General features: G+C 38.4%; 1 protein-coding gene across 2 annotated transcripts in view; it reads right to left on the bottom strand.

Annotated features, from left to right (window-relative positions):
- Positions 1 to 3,814: 3,814 nt before the first annotated feature.
- NLK (nemo like kinase) overlaps positions 3,815 to 19,301 on the bottom strand; it is a 130,606-nt gene continuing 115,119 nt past the window's right edge. The window contains exons 8-11 of one of the 2 annotated variants that reach the window (XM_058164251.1): positions 16,546 to 16,632; positions 8,160 to 8,358; positions 7,210 to 7,309; positions 3,815 to 4,554 (exon numbers count right to left, since the gene is read on the bottom strand). In XM_058164251.1, coding sequence (XP_058020234.1) covers positions 7,212 to 7,309; positions 8,160 to 8,358; positions 16,546 to 16,632 — 384 coding nt within the window. In that variant the 3' untranslated portion in view covers positions 3,815 to 4,554; positions 7,210 to 7,211. The remainder of the gene's footprint in view (positions 4,555 to 7,209; positions 7,310 to 8,159; positions 8,359 to 16,545; positions 16,633 to 19,301) is intronic. The other variant, XM_058164250.1, reaches the window with a different exon arrangement.

Raw genomic sequence — 19,301 nt, 5'->3', positions numbered from 1 at the left:
AGGGAAAAGATACTGCAAAATCTCCATTCCCACCCCACTCCAGGGGAAGGATACTGCAAAATCTCCATTCCCTCCCCATTCCAGGGGAAGGATACTGCAAAATCTCCATTCCCACCCCACTCTGGGGCCAGTCAGAGGTGGTATTTGCTGGTTCTCCAAACTAATCAAAATTTCCACTTCCACAATTTTGTAATTTCCACAAAATTACCGGTTCTCTGAACTGCTCAAAATTTCTGCTACCGGTTCTCCAGAACCTGCTGGATTTCACCTCTGTGATACCCCCTCCATCATGTTGGTTAAAAATGTGGTTGACAAGTTTGGGAAGTCCGAAGTTGACTTGCTCTTCAATATTTTCAGTGGATTCTGGAAGGCTGGACAGTCAGTAGAATTCTGGGAATTTAAGTCCACATCTCTTAAAATTGCCAAGGTTGAGAAACATTGGACTTAGATGATGGAAATCAAGTCTAGCCAACAGTTGAATGAGTCTTCCTGGTGGAAGAGATTTAACTGGATCTCAATACACTGTTATTTTGTTGCTGTTTTCTGGAGGATACTTTGGAAAAGGCTAGAACATTATGGATTCTGGAGTCCAAATCACATGGAATATAGTTAGCGGAATGCTGCTGGAGAAGTATCAACATGGCAAGTTTAGTCTATATGGAAGCATATTCAGAAAAATTGATTCCGATCCACTTTTTAAAAATGCACCAAGTCGACAATTAAGCAGCCACAACTGGAAGTTTATAGAAAGAGTTCTGTGCTTCTGTTAAACTTCTGAGGCTGCATTATTTTAGAATATTGTAGCTTTGTTTAAGTTAACTCATTCCATCTGCGATCTAAAATGCATCCATAATCAAACCTCTTTTTGGGTTTTTAAAGGAGTTTGCACATACCTCATCAGAAGAAGTCTCATGGATGTCTGAGAAAGAAAGAGAAACACTAAGAGATGCTCCTTTTAGCTGAAGTAATTTTGTTAAACAAGTAACATTTTATCAAAAGGTCAGAGATGGCATTTTACTGAAAAGAACCTGTTTTCAAATGCTGAGAGACTTCAACACTTTGTATTGCTTTCAATCTATTTAAAATGCTTCGTATGTATTATTATAGGGCTACTATATCCAACCTGCAAGAATTTTCATTACTGCTACATAGCAGTAAAAACCAGTAGAAACTGCTAATGTTGCCATCTAATGGGGTTCATTTGGATGTTTTGTTCAAGACGACAGTCATGCCATAATTCACATGATTCTCATTTGCCATTATTAGCATTATAAGCCAATATTAGCTTTCTAATACTGGCTTATAACGTGGTGGTACAGTGATTAGAATGCAGTATTGCAGACTAATTCTGCCCACAGCCAGGAGTTCGATCCTGACCAGCTCAAGATTGACTCAGCCTTCCATCCCTCCGAGGTTGGTAAAATGAGGACCCAGATTGTTGGGGGCAACCTGCTGACTCTGTAAACTGTTAGCATTACAAAGCGGTATATAAGTGCTACTATTACTATTCTCCATGTTGCTACATTAACACTTTATCAATTGATTAAAGATTATTGGCGTAAATTTCATACTTGTCCTTGTTACTTAACATGCCACTTGCCTCCAATGTACCACTGCAATATTACCTCTAATATGGTGCAAATATATCTCTGTGGTTTATCTCCCAGAGTTGACAATGTGTTAGCAAAGCAATATCACATACAGCTGAAAAAGTGTGAATATCACGGTGATATCAGCCAAAATCTCAACAGCGCAGCAACGAGCTGCTGCAATGAAAAAATTAAGATGTAACCCAACATAATCTTCCTTTCTCTTCATTTTAGGACTCAAGCTCTGTATAGGAAAAATACTCTGAGGCATTAATTTTATAGGACTGTTATAAAATATGCAGGTTTTAAGGAATTAGTATTATTTTGTATGATTATTGCACAAAAACGTTTGAAGAGGGTAAAACATTAGTTTGCTAAATAAAGGAAGATGCAAACTGTTAGTCTATAGTAGCCAAAATCAGAAGGATAAGCTTATGTGTTTTAATAAAAATTGCTTGGAAAAAGCATTGCTAAATAATAATTTGGAAACCAGTTGGGTACAGTGGCAAGAATTTAGCGCTTCCTCTCTCAGTTAAAATAAGTGCATTTACTGGCTAAGCTTTTGCCTTTGTACATATGAGAGGTCTCTGAAGAGGACCCTCCTCTTTATTCAGGGCTAAACACGACAGCGCCTTTATTTTCTCTTTGAATTTAGCTTCTTGTTCCCTCATTGTCCATGTTTATTTCTATAACTGTCTTCTACTTTGTCTGAATCCTTCTCAAAAGTGTGATGTCTAGCCCTTGAGTTGAAAACCTACTGCCCATGAGTGAAGAAACCTCTAGAATTCTCACCTCAGTTAATATGGAAAATGCAACCTTACTCTCAGTCCTGGCAACTAAATGGCTAAATTTAGTTGCCAGCCCTGGAGTGTCAGTCATAATGTAAGCAGTCAGAAGTTCCAGTTATTCAACTAGCTCTCTGTGACCCCTCAATGGCCTTCTTTAAATGCAACTTCATATAACAAATCCTTGGAAGAGTTCAAATCCATTATTAATGAGTTGCATGCCCCAAATCAGTAGAAGGATAAAACAACAATAACAACAACATAGTCACGGAAGTTTGTTTGCTTGCTTGTTTCAAATGTCACATTTAATGTTTTCACCACTGTACTTCAAAATCTACATTGTACAAAGTGACCCGCAAGTGTGCCACATTTAACAGACCAACCTCTGAGATTTTACCTTTCATACCAGTGTCTTCATGGGCTCTTTTTAAGTTAAAAAGACGATTCTCATTCAAGTTAATTGAAATGTTGCAGTTGGTTTTGTTTGCTTTAAATTCTCAGGAGCCACACAAAAAAACAAAGATATTTCAGCATCTTTGTTTGAGAAATTCAAAATTTGTCTTTTTTTCCCCCCAGCAAAATGACTACTTCATTGAAGTTAAAACTTCCAAAAACGTAAATTAATAGAATCCAGTTCCAACTCAGATCACCCTTCCTGAAAATACTCTGCTAAATACAGATAACTTACAATAACTTTAACAGTTAATTGTCCATGACAAACATCAAGGTTTCTCTTATTTATTTATTTTAATATCCCAGACCAACATTCAAAAATTCGAGACCATCCATTCGTTATTTCTTTGTACAGTTGAAAAACAGTCTTCAATTTTTCTTGCCTTTTTTAAATATAAAAGTTGGAAGGGACATTCAAGTTTCAAGTCTCCACACTGGACTAAAAAAAAAAAAATCAGGTGGAGGTAAACAAGCCATGTTGTATACTTCCAGGAGGTAGAGGCCTTCAATTTGTGTTCATATATATATATACATATGCACAGAATAATTCAGTGTTTGAACAGAACACACACAAAAAGGAATTAGCCAAAAAGTAATAAAAGTTATTTACTACTGTGACATTTCAAGACTTCCACAGCTTTGCCTAATGACACAAATACAATTAACATAATTCCCTATGTGCTTTCCCCCACTATTTTTTTCATTTCTTTTTCATCCAACTGTCCAGTGCAGGATTTAAAAAAAAAAAGAAATCACAAAGTTTCACAGATCTAAAAATGTGTAAACTACTCTCTCATGCACACTTCTCTCTCTCTCTCTCTTTCGCTCTCTCTCTTTCTCTCCATGGCAATGGATATTAAGATTTTTTTTATGAAATATTAGCCCCCAAATGGAATGCGTGCTGGGGCAGAGGGAAGGGAAGGGAAAGGGATGGTTCATGTAAGAAAAAGAGCAGAAAAAGCTTCTAATAAAAATAGATTAAATATATATATTTATATATATTTATTTATAACTTGGGAAGGGTTCAAAGGAAAAGACACTTTTCTCTCCTAGTCAAAACTCATTCTCTCTACTCACAAAATCAGACTGGAAAACAGCACACAGGCATCGTCACCACTTCGCTACTGAGAAGCTATGGAGATGGATGTGACCACCAGGTGACGTTGCCCATCCACGCTTGGGCACTGCCCTCTGATGAGGCTTTTTGATTGGTCATGATTAAGTTTTTTATTCCCTGTTTTGTTTTTCAAGCAAAAGTCCCAATTCTTCAGGAATGGCTCAATATCAAAATAGCTCGTCCTTTGATACGATTTCACTTTTAAAACTGAAGAAAAAAAAATGGTTCAATCGTTTTGTTGTTGTTGTTGTTCCGAGCCAAGCAAGATTCACAGCTGCACTACAATTCATAAATTTAACAAACAAAAAAAGTGCAACCCTGGATAAAATATATATTTTTTTCCTAAAAGCACAACCCCACCTTTGACAGGATTTAAAAGCCTAGTTAACATTTTTCTAACTCTTATTTGTATAACATACAAGGATAGTGGTTGTTAATTTAAAACTTCATTAGTAAAATTACAGTACAAGCATGATTAAATCTCCAGAATTGCAAATCCCAGAATCCAGTGGAAAGCTACATTATGTCTTCAGTAGTATACTGTATCTTCCACTTTCATTCCCAGACCAGTGGAGATGGTGGCATCTCAGACGGCTGAGCAACAGTGGAACTAGAAAGCAATAAACAGAGAAGATCAACTTTCCCTCTCAAGAGGTTGGAGGGGCACAGACAATGCTAAGAACACACACATTTAATCATAAATCCAAGTTTTAAAAAAATCGCCATGAAACCGGAAGCCCTTCCAACTCAACTCAGCAGGATTAGAATCTGAAGCTTGAAAAAGAAAGATACTTTTCTGTTTTTACCACAGGGGAGTGAAAGCAGAAGCTTAGAGAAAATAAGACATCCTGGGGCAAAGTAAGGCTCTTCCCTCTTTTCTTCCTAAGATTACTGCCACGTGCAGCAATGTTTTAGATTACTGCAATGCTCTCTACATGTGGCGGCCCTCGAAGAGCATTCGGAAACTTCAATTGGTGCAGAATCAGAGGTGGTATTCAGCCAGTTCACACCGGTTCGGGAGAACTGGTAGTGGCGATTGCGGTGGGCCCGCCCACCTGCCCTTTCTTCAAGTTGTGCTATTTAGGCACGTTTTTGAGTCTGGCCGCATGTGTGGAAGGTGCGCGAGTGAGCAAAGCACATGAGTGAAAGGCCGGGTGCATGCACAGACAGCTTGCGCACACGCGAAGCAAGTGTGTGTGCATGGGGCGAACCAGTGATAAAGGTAAGTGAAACCCACCCCTGTGCAGAATGTAGCTGTGTGGGGCAGTAAATGATGCTGGGTACATGGCACAAGTAACACCACTACTACCTGAGCTGCACTGGCTACTATTATGCTTCTGGGTGAAATTCAAAGTCCTGGTTTTCACCTTTAAAGCCGTAACTGGCTTGGAATCAGGTTACCTGAGGGATTGTCTTTTTCCAAGTGTCTCTACCTGTCCAATTGGACTGGGCATGCTGCTGAGCTCATTAGGCAAAGAGGGCTGACTGGCAAGCCTTCTCTGCTGTAGCCCCTGCTTTGTAGAATACTCTCCCCGCCGAGATTAGAATAGCCCCAACCCTGTTGGGTTTTTTTTTTTGTAAAGCTTTAAAAATTTGGCTACGTACCTGAGCCTGGGGTTTAGAATGTGTTAAGCCCTCTGTTTGTTAGTTGGTTAAACTATCCTGCCTGCTGTATGTATGTATTTATTTTGTCTGATGTTTTATCCTTTTACTGGTTTTTATTGCTTCAATGGTTTTTTATACTTTTGGAATTGTAAGTTGCCCAGAGTGACATGATTGAGATGGGCAACTATAGATATTGAATAAATAAGCAGTAAATAATTTTTTTAAAAACCACTAAACTCATGGCTTCGCCACCTCCTGTCAAGATCATGACTAGCTTCTCCTGGATCTTTTTATCACAGTTCAGTCCTCTTGTCTCTGATCAAAACTCAGTTTGTCCCCTAATATTTTGGGGTTTAGGGCATGTAACATTTATTTTATGTTCTTTCCTTCGGTATCTTCATTCTTTCCATATATTCTATCTTGGGAAAACTCCCTCTTGTCTCTGGCTACATTCTTTTTGCTTCCCCCTTAGGAGAGAACTCTAATTTAAAGATTCTAAATGGAACCACTTTGGTTCTTGGTTATTTAAATAATTTTCCCCCACTTGTTTTGTGAAGCTTTGCACTTAGATCTCAACAACAATTAATATCAAATTTTATCATCAGGATTATACTTAGTGTCCTTAGCTATTGTGAAAGGACCAACTGCTGATGAGATAGAGTACTTTGAAATACACTTCCATTATGTGTCATTTATTATAAGCTGTCTTGAGGTTTCTCCAATTAAAAGTGAGATATAGTTATTTAAACAGAGATAGACAAATCAAAGATCATATTCCTGAGTATTGCTGGGTAGGACTGAAATAACTGGAGCTCCGTCTTTCCTCTTTCTCTCTTGCACAAGGATTGTGAAATGAGGCTGAAGGTTGCATTAAGTTATCCATGGAATGCAGATTGCCACCCCCCCTCTAAATTAAACAAACTGCACTGCTACCTCACTTTCCTATGTTTATTTTTGCCTAAGGTTAAATTTAGACTCTAAAGCCTTAAGAGAATGAGTGTTTTTCCTTTGCTTACATCAAATTACCACATACTGTATATTGCACCATTCACTACCAATGATGCAGAAGCTTGAACGCTCTTCCTTCTACAACTAGACAGAAGGATAATGGCTTAAATCCAGGCTGTGATCTGCTAAGCTAAGGGATTGCTGGTTCCATGGGATGAAATAGCCGCAATGGAAAATTCTTACTTCTTTATTCATCCAAAGGAGGTTATAGACAGGTGAAAAATTCCAAGACAGCAACCTAATGTTTTATTCTTTTTGTGCTGCATTTTGGCTGCTTTTGGTTAACAAAAAAACTAGGGGTAGAAGAACATTTGCAGCTCAGGGTTGAACTGTGGCTCCTTGATGCTCTCTGTGCTTGGTGAGTAATGAAATGTCTTCAAGAAAACAAACTAGGTAACATCATCAGAACTTGAGGTCTAGCACTGAGGTTGCTATCTAATTTGGTCCCGAAGTGAAATATCTGTGAGAAAACAACCAAACTCAGAGAGCATCAAGGATCCGACAAAAATCTATCATTCAAAATGTTAAAGCATTCTTAACAAATCAGGCATGCAGTTAATATTACTGGAAGGTTCCTTAATTCAAAGAGAATTTTTTTTAAAAAAAGTTTCACCATTAAGGAAATAAATGAATATCAGAAATGATTACATACAGTTACCTAATAAAGCTCTTAAAAGCAGCAGATTGTGGATTGATGCACAAAGGTACTCTATTTCCTTTCTGCTGTTCCAAAATGAACTGATGGATTATTTCTGGAAAAAAAAGTAGGAGAAAAACAAAAACAAAATCTAAATTCATGCTTTCCAATGCAAATTGTACAAAACAGGAAATTGCTTACTAGTAGACATTGGATTTGTAGCGAGGACACATTTTTATAGATTTTTATATTTAGCTATTTGTAAGTCACTGTGGACTCCTTGTGGAGTGCAGTATAGAAAATGCTGTAAGTAAATTAATACCAAACATATATACTGTCCATTTAGGAAATACACCTGCCATAAATTTGCAGTACATTTGTTCACATTCTAACACATATTAATTCCTTTATTGGATCAGTTTATTGTAATAAAATGTAAAAAGTCTAATTCAGATGGAATTTCCCACAAGGATTGCACAAACTGACTTTCTTTTCCTTTTCATACCATATGGGTACAAATGATAATTAGTCCTATGCTTAAGGAAAAATAAAAGTTTTGTATATTTATTTATTTGTTGGTTTTATAACCTACTTTATTTTGCATAATTCATGGTGACATACCTAATGCAGTGTCCTATTTTCTCCACAGCAACAACCTGATATGGTTGGTTGGGCTGAGAGAAAAGGACTAACCTAAAATATAACCTTTCAGCAATCTTCTGTGATTGAAGAATTGTGACGTTTCTTTTCATTTCATAAATATTTTAAATTTCCCATCTAACATATTCTTTCCATGCAAATACCGAAGAATTGATGTACTGCCCTTTTCCTGGCTTAATGAGATACCAGTTATTAAGCAAACAAATATGTATAAATATATAAACAATAGAAATGTATATTTATCCTAAGTGTACATTATTGCTAAATAATGCAAAGGATGTTATCTCCTAGTTTAAAATACTGACCTTTAACCTGCCGGACAGAACTGAGGTTCTTTTCAAAAGTATCATCGAATTTAGGATTTGTGATGGGTTCAAAATCACTGGTGTAAACTCTTCCAGTAGAAGTGGAAAAACAACATTTGCACATACAGGTGTGATATCGTAATCGCCCTTCGTCAAGATATGGATGAGCTAAGGCATCCTTAGCGGATATTCTTTTGGACTGAATACAGAAAAAATATTGTTGTATATAGAGTTTAGTTTATCGTATACATATATGCATGTAGAGAGATAACAAACTCCCTGATAAACTTTTTCTAACTTTCACGTTTGATAAGTGAAACCATTAGGAGGCAGTGTTCTCTTGAAAAAGTCAGCGTTGCTGTAACTGAACTATTTTTTTTTACTTGGCAAGAGTGTATTTATTTATTTATTTGCATACCAGCAAACAGCACTAACTCTATTTACAGGGTACATGGCATGTTAAGTAGGCACTGATATGCTTTATCTGCTGCCCCTCTCACCAATACATGACTCTGGGTGTTGCTTCCATTCCCTTCCATCAAAGTCAATGAGAAAGCTGGCAAGACATCCCCCAACCTCTCTCCTTAACAAGGCTGTAGAAAGACAGTTGGGCTTAGCTATCTGTCAAAACTTGCTCTGCTTCGCTACCCATGCTACAGTCCTTTTTGCCTGCTTCACCCCAAACCACCCCTTGCTGCCAGTTGTGGTCAACCGCTGTTCAGGCAGACCCAGATCAGCTGAGATACCTGGCAGATACAGAGGGAGAACCAGGTGTGATAGAAATGGATTTTCCAGTTGCCATACCAAAAGGGGACTGAACAGTGAGAGAAGAAAGAAAGCAGACTCTTTTTCTACCTGCAGGTGCTATGCAATTGATATGGAAATGCGATCTGGTGAGGCTGCTAGAATTTTCATAGTGATTTTCTAAGAGAGGGAAAGAAAGCTTCAAAGGAAGACATGCATTTTAGGAAGCGTGTGAACTGGGTTTCTCAGTCCTAGTTTCTCCCCCAATTTAAATCTGATAAGCCCATCAAAGAATAGCTGCTGTATTTCAGAGCAGAAAAACATTTAACATTTTGCCACAGACTAATGAATTTCAATAAGAAGCTATCATTGTCTGCCCTGAACCTGTTTTAGATAGAACCAACTATTAAAAAGCCAATGCTTTTGTTGCCATGTTCAGAAATGAAGTTGAAAACAGTATTCCTTTGGCCCCTAGAGCACAAATCACCAGCAAAGCTACTGCACCGCCCCGCTAGTCATTAAAGGAACCTGCCTTTTCATAGGTTTCCGTGCAAGTCAGAAAAAAAAATGGTACTGTTTCAAGAGTTACTGTATGAACTGACATTAATGATTAGCAGAGAACTGCTGTGCTCATGGGTAGGCCAAAGTGCTCTACTGAAATTATTTTTGAGGCGTACATAAACCTATCACCACCTAGAAAACCTTCTTATATTTAAATACTGCTAACTTAGAGGGTGCAATGGCTCAGTGTTTAAAGAGGCTGAACTTATCAACTGGAAAACTGATAGCCTTGGGTTCAAGACCCGAATGCTGTTCAATGGGATGAGCTCCCATTACTTGCCCCAGCTCTTGCTAACCTAGCAGTTCGAAAGCATCCAAATGCAACTAGTGGTTTGAAGATAACAGGATTTTGTGTGTCTCAGCGTATAGTCATGCTGGCCCCATGACCACAAGAATGTCTTCAGACCTCCCTTGGCTAAGAAACAAGAGATGAATACCACCAGTGGTGGGATTCAAAATTTTCCACTACTGGTTCTGTTGGCGTGGCCTGGTGGGGGGAGTCATGCGATTGAGTGGGCATGGCCAATTTGATGTCACTCATGCCCATGGCCACTCAGTCACATGACCCCCCACCAAGCCACATCCACAGAACCCAGTATGAATTTTTTTTTCCAGCGACCGGACAGGCAGGGCGAGTGAGCAGCAACTGGGTGGGGGACATGGCCAGCCAGAAGTCGTTACCAGTTCGGCGACTCAGGCCAAATTGCCGCTACCAGTTCGCTTGAACTGGTGTGAACCAGCTGAATACCACCTCTGAACACCACCTTCTAGAATCGGTCACAACTAGACAGAGGAAACCTTTACCTTTAACTTAGTAATAGTTGGATGGGAGTGGGGTCAGTGGCCTAAGGTTCCTTTTTTTTTTTGAACAAGTTTTATTAAATTTTTCTCTTACATATTACATATTTTATGAACAGAGTATTGACTGGGTCACATCTTATACAATTTACAACATAGTTATATATTGATTTTTATAATCTATTCCAATCTTTTTTGTTTTTTCCAAATACAATTTACATATTTCAATTTCTACCATGATATTCTTTTTCCCTAAAAAATATCTTGATCTCCTCTTAATATAGTATATAAACAATATCACCATCTGCCCTTCAAATCCTAATTTCTTAGCATTACTTCAATTAATTATCTTATTTCTCCATTTATAAAGTATATTTCTCAAAATCCCCATCACATTTTTTGGCTATAAACAATGTACTTCATCTTATTCAATTTTTACTTTGAAACCCTTTAACTTAATTGACCTTCCACATCTTATCTTGATCTCTTCTAAGTACATAATAAGTAATATCACTATCCGCCCTTAATTCCTAATTCCTTATTATGGCATCAATTAATTATTTTATTTCATCATTTACAACGTATTGTTTCAAAACTATCGCACTTTTTTACATTTCAATTTTATCTCTTGATTTCAGTTATTTTCATAATTGAACCAAATTACCACTTTATATTTCATCTGTTCATTTTACAATATACAATATATATATCATCATATTTATTTTTTACATTCACAGTTACTAATGTAAATACAGTTCCTTACTAATCTATACCTTATCTACTAATCTACTAATATATACCTTATTTCCCTTCCTCCTTTCCACTATTCTTCCCCTTTTAACCATTTTCTCTTGGTCTCTCCAGAATTCCACTTCTTAATAATGGCCTAAGGTTCTTGATGGTGCTAAGAGTGAGAGCCAAAAGCATAGCTGGGGCTCAGCTCTATCCCCTGGGCTGGTAGAAGGATGGCTGAGTTATATGAGTGGATGGAGGGGTCCCTAACCAGGGGAGTCAGGAAGTTGGAGTTGGTGGGAGAAAAGGAATGCACTGGAGCAGGGGTCTCCAACATTGGCAACTTTACGACTTTTGAACTATAACTCCCAGAATCCTCAGCCAGCCCATGCTGGCTGAGGAATTCTGGGAGTTGAAGTCCACAAGTCATAAAGTTGCCAAGGTTGGAGACACCTGCACTGGAGGGCTTAGGGCAACTCAGTACATTCAGGTGGTGACAAATGGGATGTTTTGATGGGAGACAGAGGGTGGGCCTTTTGGGGGAAGATGCTCCGGCGTTTAGTACCAGCGTCATGTTCTGTCCCTCTATGTTCAGGCCCAGGCTATGGTCAGCACAGCTGAGAACTACCTATATATTGTTATGCCATTCTCTTTTAAAAAGAGGGTGAGAATTGGCATAACAATTCTCAATAACAGGCTCAAACTCAATCCCTCCAAGACGGAGTGGCTGTGGATGCCGGCACCCCGGTACAGTCGGTTGCAGCCGTGGCTGACTGTTGGGGGCGAGTTATTGGCCCCAAGGGAAAGGGTGCGCAACTTGGGTGTTCTCCTGGATGGACAGGTGTCTTTTGAAGATCATTTGACGGCCGTCTCCAGGAGAGCTTTTTACCAGGTTCGCCTGGTTCGCCAGTTGCGCCCCTTCCTAGACCGGGGTGCCCTATGCACAGTCACTCATGCGCTCGTCACATCTCGCTTGGATTACTGCAATGCTTTCTACATGGGGCTCCCCTTGAAGAGCATCCGGAGGCTTCAGTTGGTTCAGAATGCAGCTGCGCGGGTAATAGAGGGAGCCCCTCGTGGCTCCCATGTGACATCTCTCCTGCGCAGACTGCACTGGCTACCTGTGGCCTTCCGGGTGCGCTTCAAGGTTTTGGTTACCATCTTTAAAGCGCTCCATGGCATAGGGCCGGGTTATCTACGGGACTGCCTGCTGCCACCGACTGCCTCCCACCGACCCGTACGCTCCCACAGAGAGGGACTCCTTAGGGTGCCGTCCGCCAGGCAGTGCCGACTGGCGACACCCAGGGGAAGGGCTTTCTCTGTGGGGGCTCCCACCCTCTGGAACGAGCACCCCCCAGGACTGCGCCAACTTCCTGACCTTTGAACCTTCCGCCGCGAGCTTAAGACATAATAATCTATTTATTTGTGCGGGGCTGGCCTAGGGTTTAATTTTTTAAAATTAGTTTTAAATGGGGTTTTGTACTATTTTAATCGATATTTTTAAATTTGGCCTAATGTAATAAGTTTTTTAAAATGTTGTTTTAACTTGTATTTATTCTGATGTTTTTTATGTTTTTATATGGCTGTAAACCGCCCTGAGTCCTTCGGGAGATAGGGCGGTATAAAAATTTGAATAATAAATAAATAAATAATAAATAAATAAATAAATAACAGGAATGAACTTTGCTGCCTTCTGAATTCAAAATAGATGCTCTACCTCTTAGCTATGATTCTTCCTGCTCATTCTTGCACCACATTTGGCTTCAATCACGTATTGTCTCTTTATTTGAGAAATTCTATCATGATTATCACTTGGGACACCATGTGGAATGCAGGGAGAACTGGCTGTAAGAGAACATTATAATTGCCTGGCAGATCACATGCCATCAAGAACGTGATAAGTTGCTGAAATGTAAGCAGCCACAGCTTAAAAGACTCATGGAAAGATCAAGTTGTAGGAACTGGCCTTTTTGCAGTCTTCAAAAAATGCTACAAAAGACAAAAGACTAAAGCTCTGAAAAGGGATGTTTGTGCAAGACGGCTACCAATATGTAACACTTTGTGCAAAGCCTAAGGCTGATGTGAATGTAGAAATGTAGTATAGTGTGCTGCACAAATAAAGGTATGGAATTATTCATTATGCTGAATACTGAGAAAATAGATAAGAAAGTAGAATTTGGCTTTATAATAGGCCTTTTCTGCCTCAAAGATACAGTTCAGTTCTTCACAGCTTTAAAACAGCCTTTAGTCAAAAAAATAAACTGACTGCCTAAGAGAGGCAGGAGAGATAAAGAAGATTCCCAATCTCTTTAAAGAGTTCACCCCATCTCTTCCTTCCAGGGCTGTTCACAGGGAAACAGACATTACATTTTTCCTTTCTAGGTCTGGAGATGAAACAGAGCTTTCAGAGAAGAAGAAGAAGAAGAAGAAGAATTCCTCTTCTGTGAATTGCTCCTCCACGAGTATGGCAAAAGCTAAAGGATTTCTCTCGTGAGGGAAGTTTGCGAATATAATGAATGTTGATGCCTTTCAGCATAGCGGTTCAGGGCAGAAGTCCAAGACATCTGAAGGGCAGCATGCTGGAGAAAGCTTCACCGAAAGAGAAAAAGAGAAGTCTGGTGCAAAGGTTTCAACCCCAATAAGGAAGGCATGCCATTCCCACAAGAATAACAGGTGGGTAAGTGAACCTGCTGCAACTTGGCAGATGGCCACACACAGGCGAACAAATATGACAACACAGCTACCCTGTCAAAGTGACATGGCATTTATGAGATGGAGTCATCAAACTTCTTCAGAAAAAAAGAATCCTTCTCCCCCTTTGAGGCCAGCTGGTTGAAAACATGGACCGCCTGTCTTAGAGAGGCAGATATGCTCAATCTTTGTGAATATCTTAAAAAATGCATTCACTGGAGAAGTGCGGATAAAATTTGAGAGCTCATAAACAAGATAGTAAGAGGAAATTGCAAATACAACGTGACCAAACTCCAATAATGTAAAAGAACGGAGTCGATTAAAATCTTTCTTTTGCTACTAAATTAATAGTTCATGTATGACAGGCACAAAAAGGGGACTTCCTTTCTTTACTATAATCTCTTTTATTGCCAAAGTAACAGGAGGTAAAGTATTATGAGCTCAACTATATATTCTTACCTATAACCACTTCCTTGTCCCACAGGTAAGAATCTGGACCTATATATCATCTTCTAGTGTTTATGCTAGTACACAATTGTAATTTTATCTTTCCAATTTTCATTCAGTAGAGCTAGATCTTAAATATTGCTTCAGGGAGACTTCTAGTGAAGACAGGATGAGCTAGATTCCCTGAAGGAGTGTGGGGATGATATTTATGGAGGAGACTGATGGTCAGATGGATTGTGGCTGGCATAAATCTCTCCAGGGAAAGGAGAGATCGTGAGTTTGCCCACATGTACTCTGGATCAGGGGTCTCCAACCTTGGCAATTTTAAGACTTGTGGACTTCAACTCCCAGAATTCTGGGAGTTGAAGTCCAAAAGTCTTAAAGTTGCCAAGGTTGAGACCACTGCTCTGGATAGCTGCTCTTTGTGAGTAGGCTGCAGAAACCAAAGTATTTTTCAATTAACTTATGAGTTGTGCAGCTGGAGTCAAGGTATTCCATCTAAGCCCCCATCTGAAAGGTAGCCTATATAATAATAATAATAATAATAATAATAATAATAATAATAATAATAATAATAATAATAATAATAATAATAATAATAATAATAATAATAATAATAATTTAATTTGTATACCGCCCTTCTCCCGAAGGATACAATGCTTGATCAAGCCTCATTTCTTAAATCAGTTGTGGAATTGCTTTGTTTTACTGCTTTTCAAATACTAAGAACCTTCAGAATGTCATGCTTTTATCTCTTTCACCGGGTGAATCTCCTTCTTACTGAAGGAAGTTTCAAGTATAAATTCAGAATTTTTTTAACTTTTTGGAATAGGCAGCAAAAGGCTGTTTGTAGTGTTGATATTTAACTTATATGCAGAGCACATCATGAGAAATGCGGGGCTAGATGAATCAAAAGTTGGAATTAAGATTGCAGGGAGAACTATCAACAACCTCAGATATGCAGATGATACCACTCTAATGGCAGAAAGTGAAGAGGAACTAAAGAGCCTCTTGATGCGAGTGAAGAAGGAGAGTGCAAAAGTTGTCTTGAAACTCAACATTAATAAAACTAAGATCATGGCATCAGGCCCTCTCAATTCCTGGCAAATAGATGGGGAAGAAATGGAGGTAGTGACAGATTTTATTTTCCTGGGCTCCGAGATCACTGCAGATGGGGACCGCAGCCAAGAAATTACAAGATACTTTTTCCTGGGGAGAAAAGCTATGGCAAATCGAGATAGCTTACTAAAAAGCAGAGACATCACCTTACCAACAAAAGTGTATATAGTCAAGGCTATGCTTTTCCCAGTTTCAATGTATGGCTGTGAAAGTTGGACCATAAGAAAGGCTGAGCGCCAAAGAATTGAGGCCTTTGAACTATGGTGCTGGAGAAGACTGCTGCAAGTCTCTTGGACTGCAAGGCAATCAAACTGGTCAGTCCTAGAGGAGATCAACCCTGACTAAAGGAAGGCCAGATCCCGAAGATGAAACTCAAATACTTTGGCCACCTAATGAGAAGGACGGACTCACTGGAGAAGAGGCTAATGTGGGAACGATTGAGGGCAAAAGAAGAAGGGGACGGCAGAGAATGAGGAGGCTGGATGGAGTCACTGAAGCAGTAGGTGTGAGATGGTCTCCAGGGGATGGTAGAGGACAGGAAGGCCTGGAGGAACATTGTCCATGGGGTCACGATGGGTCAGACACGACTTCGCAACTAACAACAAGTGTTGATTTTGGAATGTTAAAAATGGGCTAAGGGTCCATATGGATTTGAAATAAGACCCTGAAATTAATTAAAAAAATTATAATCAATATATAAGAATCTTTCCCATGGGAAATTGCTGTTGTTTGGATTCCTTAGGAAAAATAATGATAAGATAGGACTTTGAAAGTTGAACACTAGAGTGAACTAGAAGAAATGAAAGATCACAAAGGAGAAGAATACTTAATGAGAACGTAGAATGGAGCAATACTTTAACACTGGATATTTTGAAGAATATTTATAAACAATGGGCTCAGTTGTTGATTTTAAGAATGTCTGTCATCATAGATGATGTGTAAATGGTGTTATAGAAAAGAGATAATGCAGTACTGAAATTGATTTCAATGTAGATTTAAATTGACAGGCTACAAGAATGACATGGAAAAGCTCAGACAGCATCAAAGACTCCACTAGTATTTGTCTTATACCCTCAGCATTGATGACAGAACCAAGAATTCATTAAGTCATTCTGCTATTTTTCTATTTTCTATCTTCCTCTGACACATCTTTGGATATTTTTTCCTGTTCTTTGCCATGTGCTTCTCAAGTCTTTTCTGCATACTTTACGGACCATGATATATATTTTGCTATATTTATCACGTCCTCTCCCCCTTTTCTATTTTAAGTATATAACACAAAGCATCAACTTACTGGATCGAAGACCAACATCCTACAAAGGAGATGAACGGCTTCATGTGTAGCTTGGCTGGATAATGTATACAGGACAGGAAGGGATGGCTGTGAAAAGAAAGAGAAAAAGCACTGAGCATCATAGGAATAAGTGAGATGCCAAAACGCAACACTGTCTTTTCTGAATCATGGCTAAAATTGCTGTTCAGGGCTTTTTTAAAAATAATTTTTTAAAAACTGTTTTGAAAATGAATGAAGAGGACAAATTAGTCTAGCAAGCTCTTCCAGCAAAACAGGTTAGGTTAAGTCCAGCAAGCTCTTCCAGGGAAGAAGATTAAAAATAAAACTTAATTGTTCTATTTTTTGTAATTTTAATTCATTTTATATTTATAACTGTTAGTTATGTGTTGTTTTGTCTTGATGTAAGCCAGTCAGAGTCACCTGAACCACAAAATGGTCAGCAAATAAATTTCATAAATAAAAATTAAAAAACAAATTCCTAGAATTCCTAACATGGACCTGAGCTGAAGATAGTGGATGAGGAAGCATTATGGACAGGGGCCCTCTCCTGTTCTAGCTGTTTGACCCTATGACACTCACTGACTTAGTTGTTCCTAAGTAAGTGCATAGAGAGGTTAAGCCTTAAAGGGCTTAATGAACTTTACATTAGAATGAAGAGAGAGAAAAATGACCTCTAAAATTCAAAAGGAACATTCATAACTAAAAACAGATCTAACCTCTTTATGCAAATATAAAAGCTGTCTTTTTTTGTTAGGAAAAAAAAAGAAAACATATTAAAATATATTGAGTTTAGAAGCTGGTTGTTCTCCATCACTTCCTACACTATTATTTTCTTAGTGTGGTGCTTCTAAAAAACCCTGCTTTCCTATGCAAATTCTAAAAAGCAAAGCATTTGACATGTGTATGAGTTGGGAAAAAACCATTAGACGCAAGGAAGAAATGATTACATATTTTTTTCCTATTATTGGCGGATGATTAATTTTTATTGATATGTGGGAGGAATATCTTATACCTAACCAAGAACCAACACATATTCAGTTTGAAATAAAACTAAGCAATCAAGCTTTTTGCCTTATCTATTTATGTAACAATATTAACAGAAAAGGTTAGATGCTAGTTAGCATTACAGAACAGAGCAAAGATTTATAAAAGGTTTCACAGGATGCTTTCCATATAAATAAGGACCACCATGAGAATGACTATTCCAGAAGGATGATAGGAGGATCCCATCGGGTTTCACAAATACTACAGTTGTTCCATACCAGTTCTATGTCTTATGAAGTTGTGTTAGGTCACGGGTCTGCAAACTTGGCTCTTTTCAGACTGGTGGACTTCAACTCCCAGAATTCCTCAGCCAGCAAAGACTCTGGGAGTTGAAGTCCACAAGTCTTAAAAGAGCCAAGTTTGCAGACCCCTGTGTTAGGCCAAGACTGTTGATTGTGACTAAGAATACAGTAAATCTTTATTAGTAGTACTTTTTAAATTGGAAAATCCATCAGCTGACCTTGGGACACACTGTATGCAGTGATTTAAGGCCATGTTTCCAGGAACTGCAAATCTGACCAGCTTATGCAAGGTGATTATAACAAGACCTTAGAACTCCTCTGAAATACCATGGAATTTTGGGGGAAAAAAACCTTTCTTTCCGTCTCTCATTTCTTGCCCCTCCACTGCATTTCCATATACAAAGTACTCCCTTCTGTTAAGAGTAACTGAGAAAACCTTGAGCATAATTCCACATCACTAATACCTGCGGCCCTGCTACACGCATACAACTCTAAATAGAATTCAAGTTGCAGCAGAAGTTCCCTCTTCCAACACACACACACAAAAAATCACTCTATTCCTTATGTTTTTTAAAGTTTGGTATATACAGTTTTCATCACATTGTGAAATGATGATTATATAAAGTATTTTTGCACTGCAAGTATTTTCAATTATTACCCATCAGAACTTCCTGTTGAGAAGAAGTTCCATCAGAACAATGGTTAATGTTTATGGTTAATGTTCATCAAGGTAAATGTTGTACCTTGATGAACGTATCTTTTCTTTTATGTACACTGAGAGCATATGCACCAAGACAAATTCCTTGTGTGTCCAATCACACTTGGCCAATAAAATTCTATTCTATTCTATTCTATTCAAACAAAATGGGTGACATCCTAAAATAGATATTTATACATCTATTTTATTATCTCCAGCCATTATATTTGATTTCATACTTTTGTCTGAAATATCTAAACCAAGAGATTGGTAAAAGAAATTGACGTTATGGCTAAAATTAGGTCCCTGGTAGCAGCTTTCCAAACTAAGGTAAGTGGATCATTTAAGTCTAATTTAGCCTCATTGTAATTGGTTCATAGGCTGTACTTAATGCCCAGGAATGCAAAGTATCTCTTTTCCTTAGCTTGTCTTTGTAGAATAGAATAGAATAGAATAGAATAGAATAGAATGTATAGGCCAAGTGTGATTGGACACACAAGGAATTTGTTTTGGTGCATATGCTCTCAGTGTACATAAAAGAAAAAAAAATACCTTCATCAAAGGTACAACATTTACAACACAAATGATGGTCATAGGTTGCAATTTAACCCTTAATGATAGCAACAAAAAGTTACAGTCATAAGTGGAAGGAGATGGGTGATGGGAACAATTAGAAGATTAATAGTAGTGCAGACTGAGTAAATAGTTTGACAGTGTTGAGGGAAATTATTTGTTTAGCAGAGTGATGGCCTTCGGGAAAAAACTGTTCTTGT

The sequence above is a fragment of the Ahaetulla prasina genome, chromosome 1, assembly GCF_028640845.1.
Source record: "Ahaetulla prasina isolate Xishuangbanna chromosome 1, ASM2864084v1, whole genome shotgun sequence".
NCBI classification, from domain to species: domain Eukaryota; kingdom Metazoa; phylum Chordata; class Lepidosauria; order Squamata; family Colubridae; genus Ahaetulla; species Ahaetulla prasina.
This window is presented reverse-complemented; position numbering and strand designations above follow the sequence as displayed.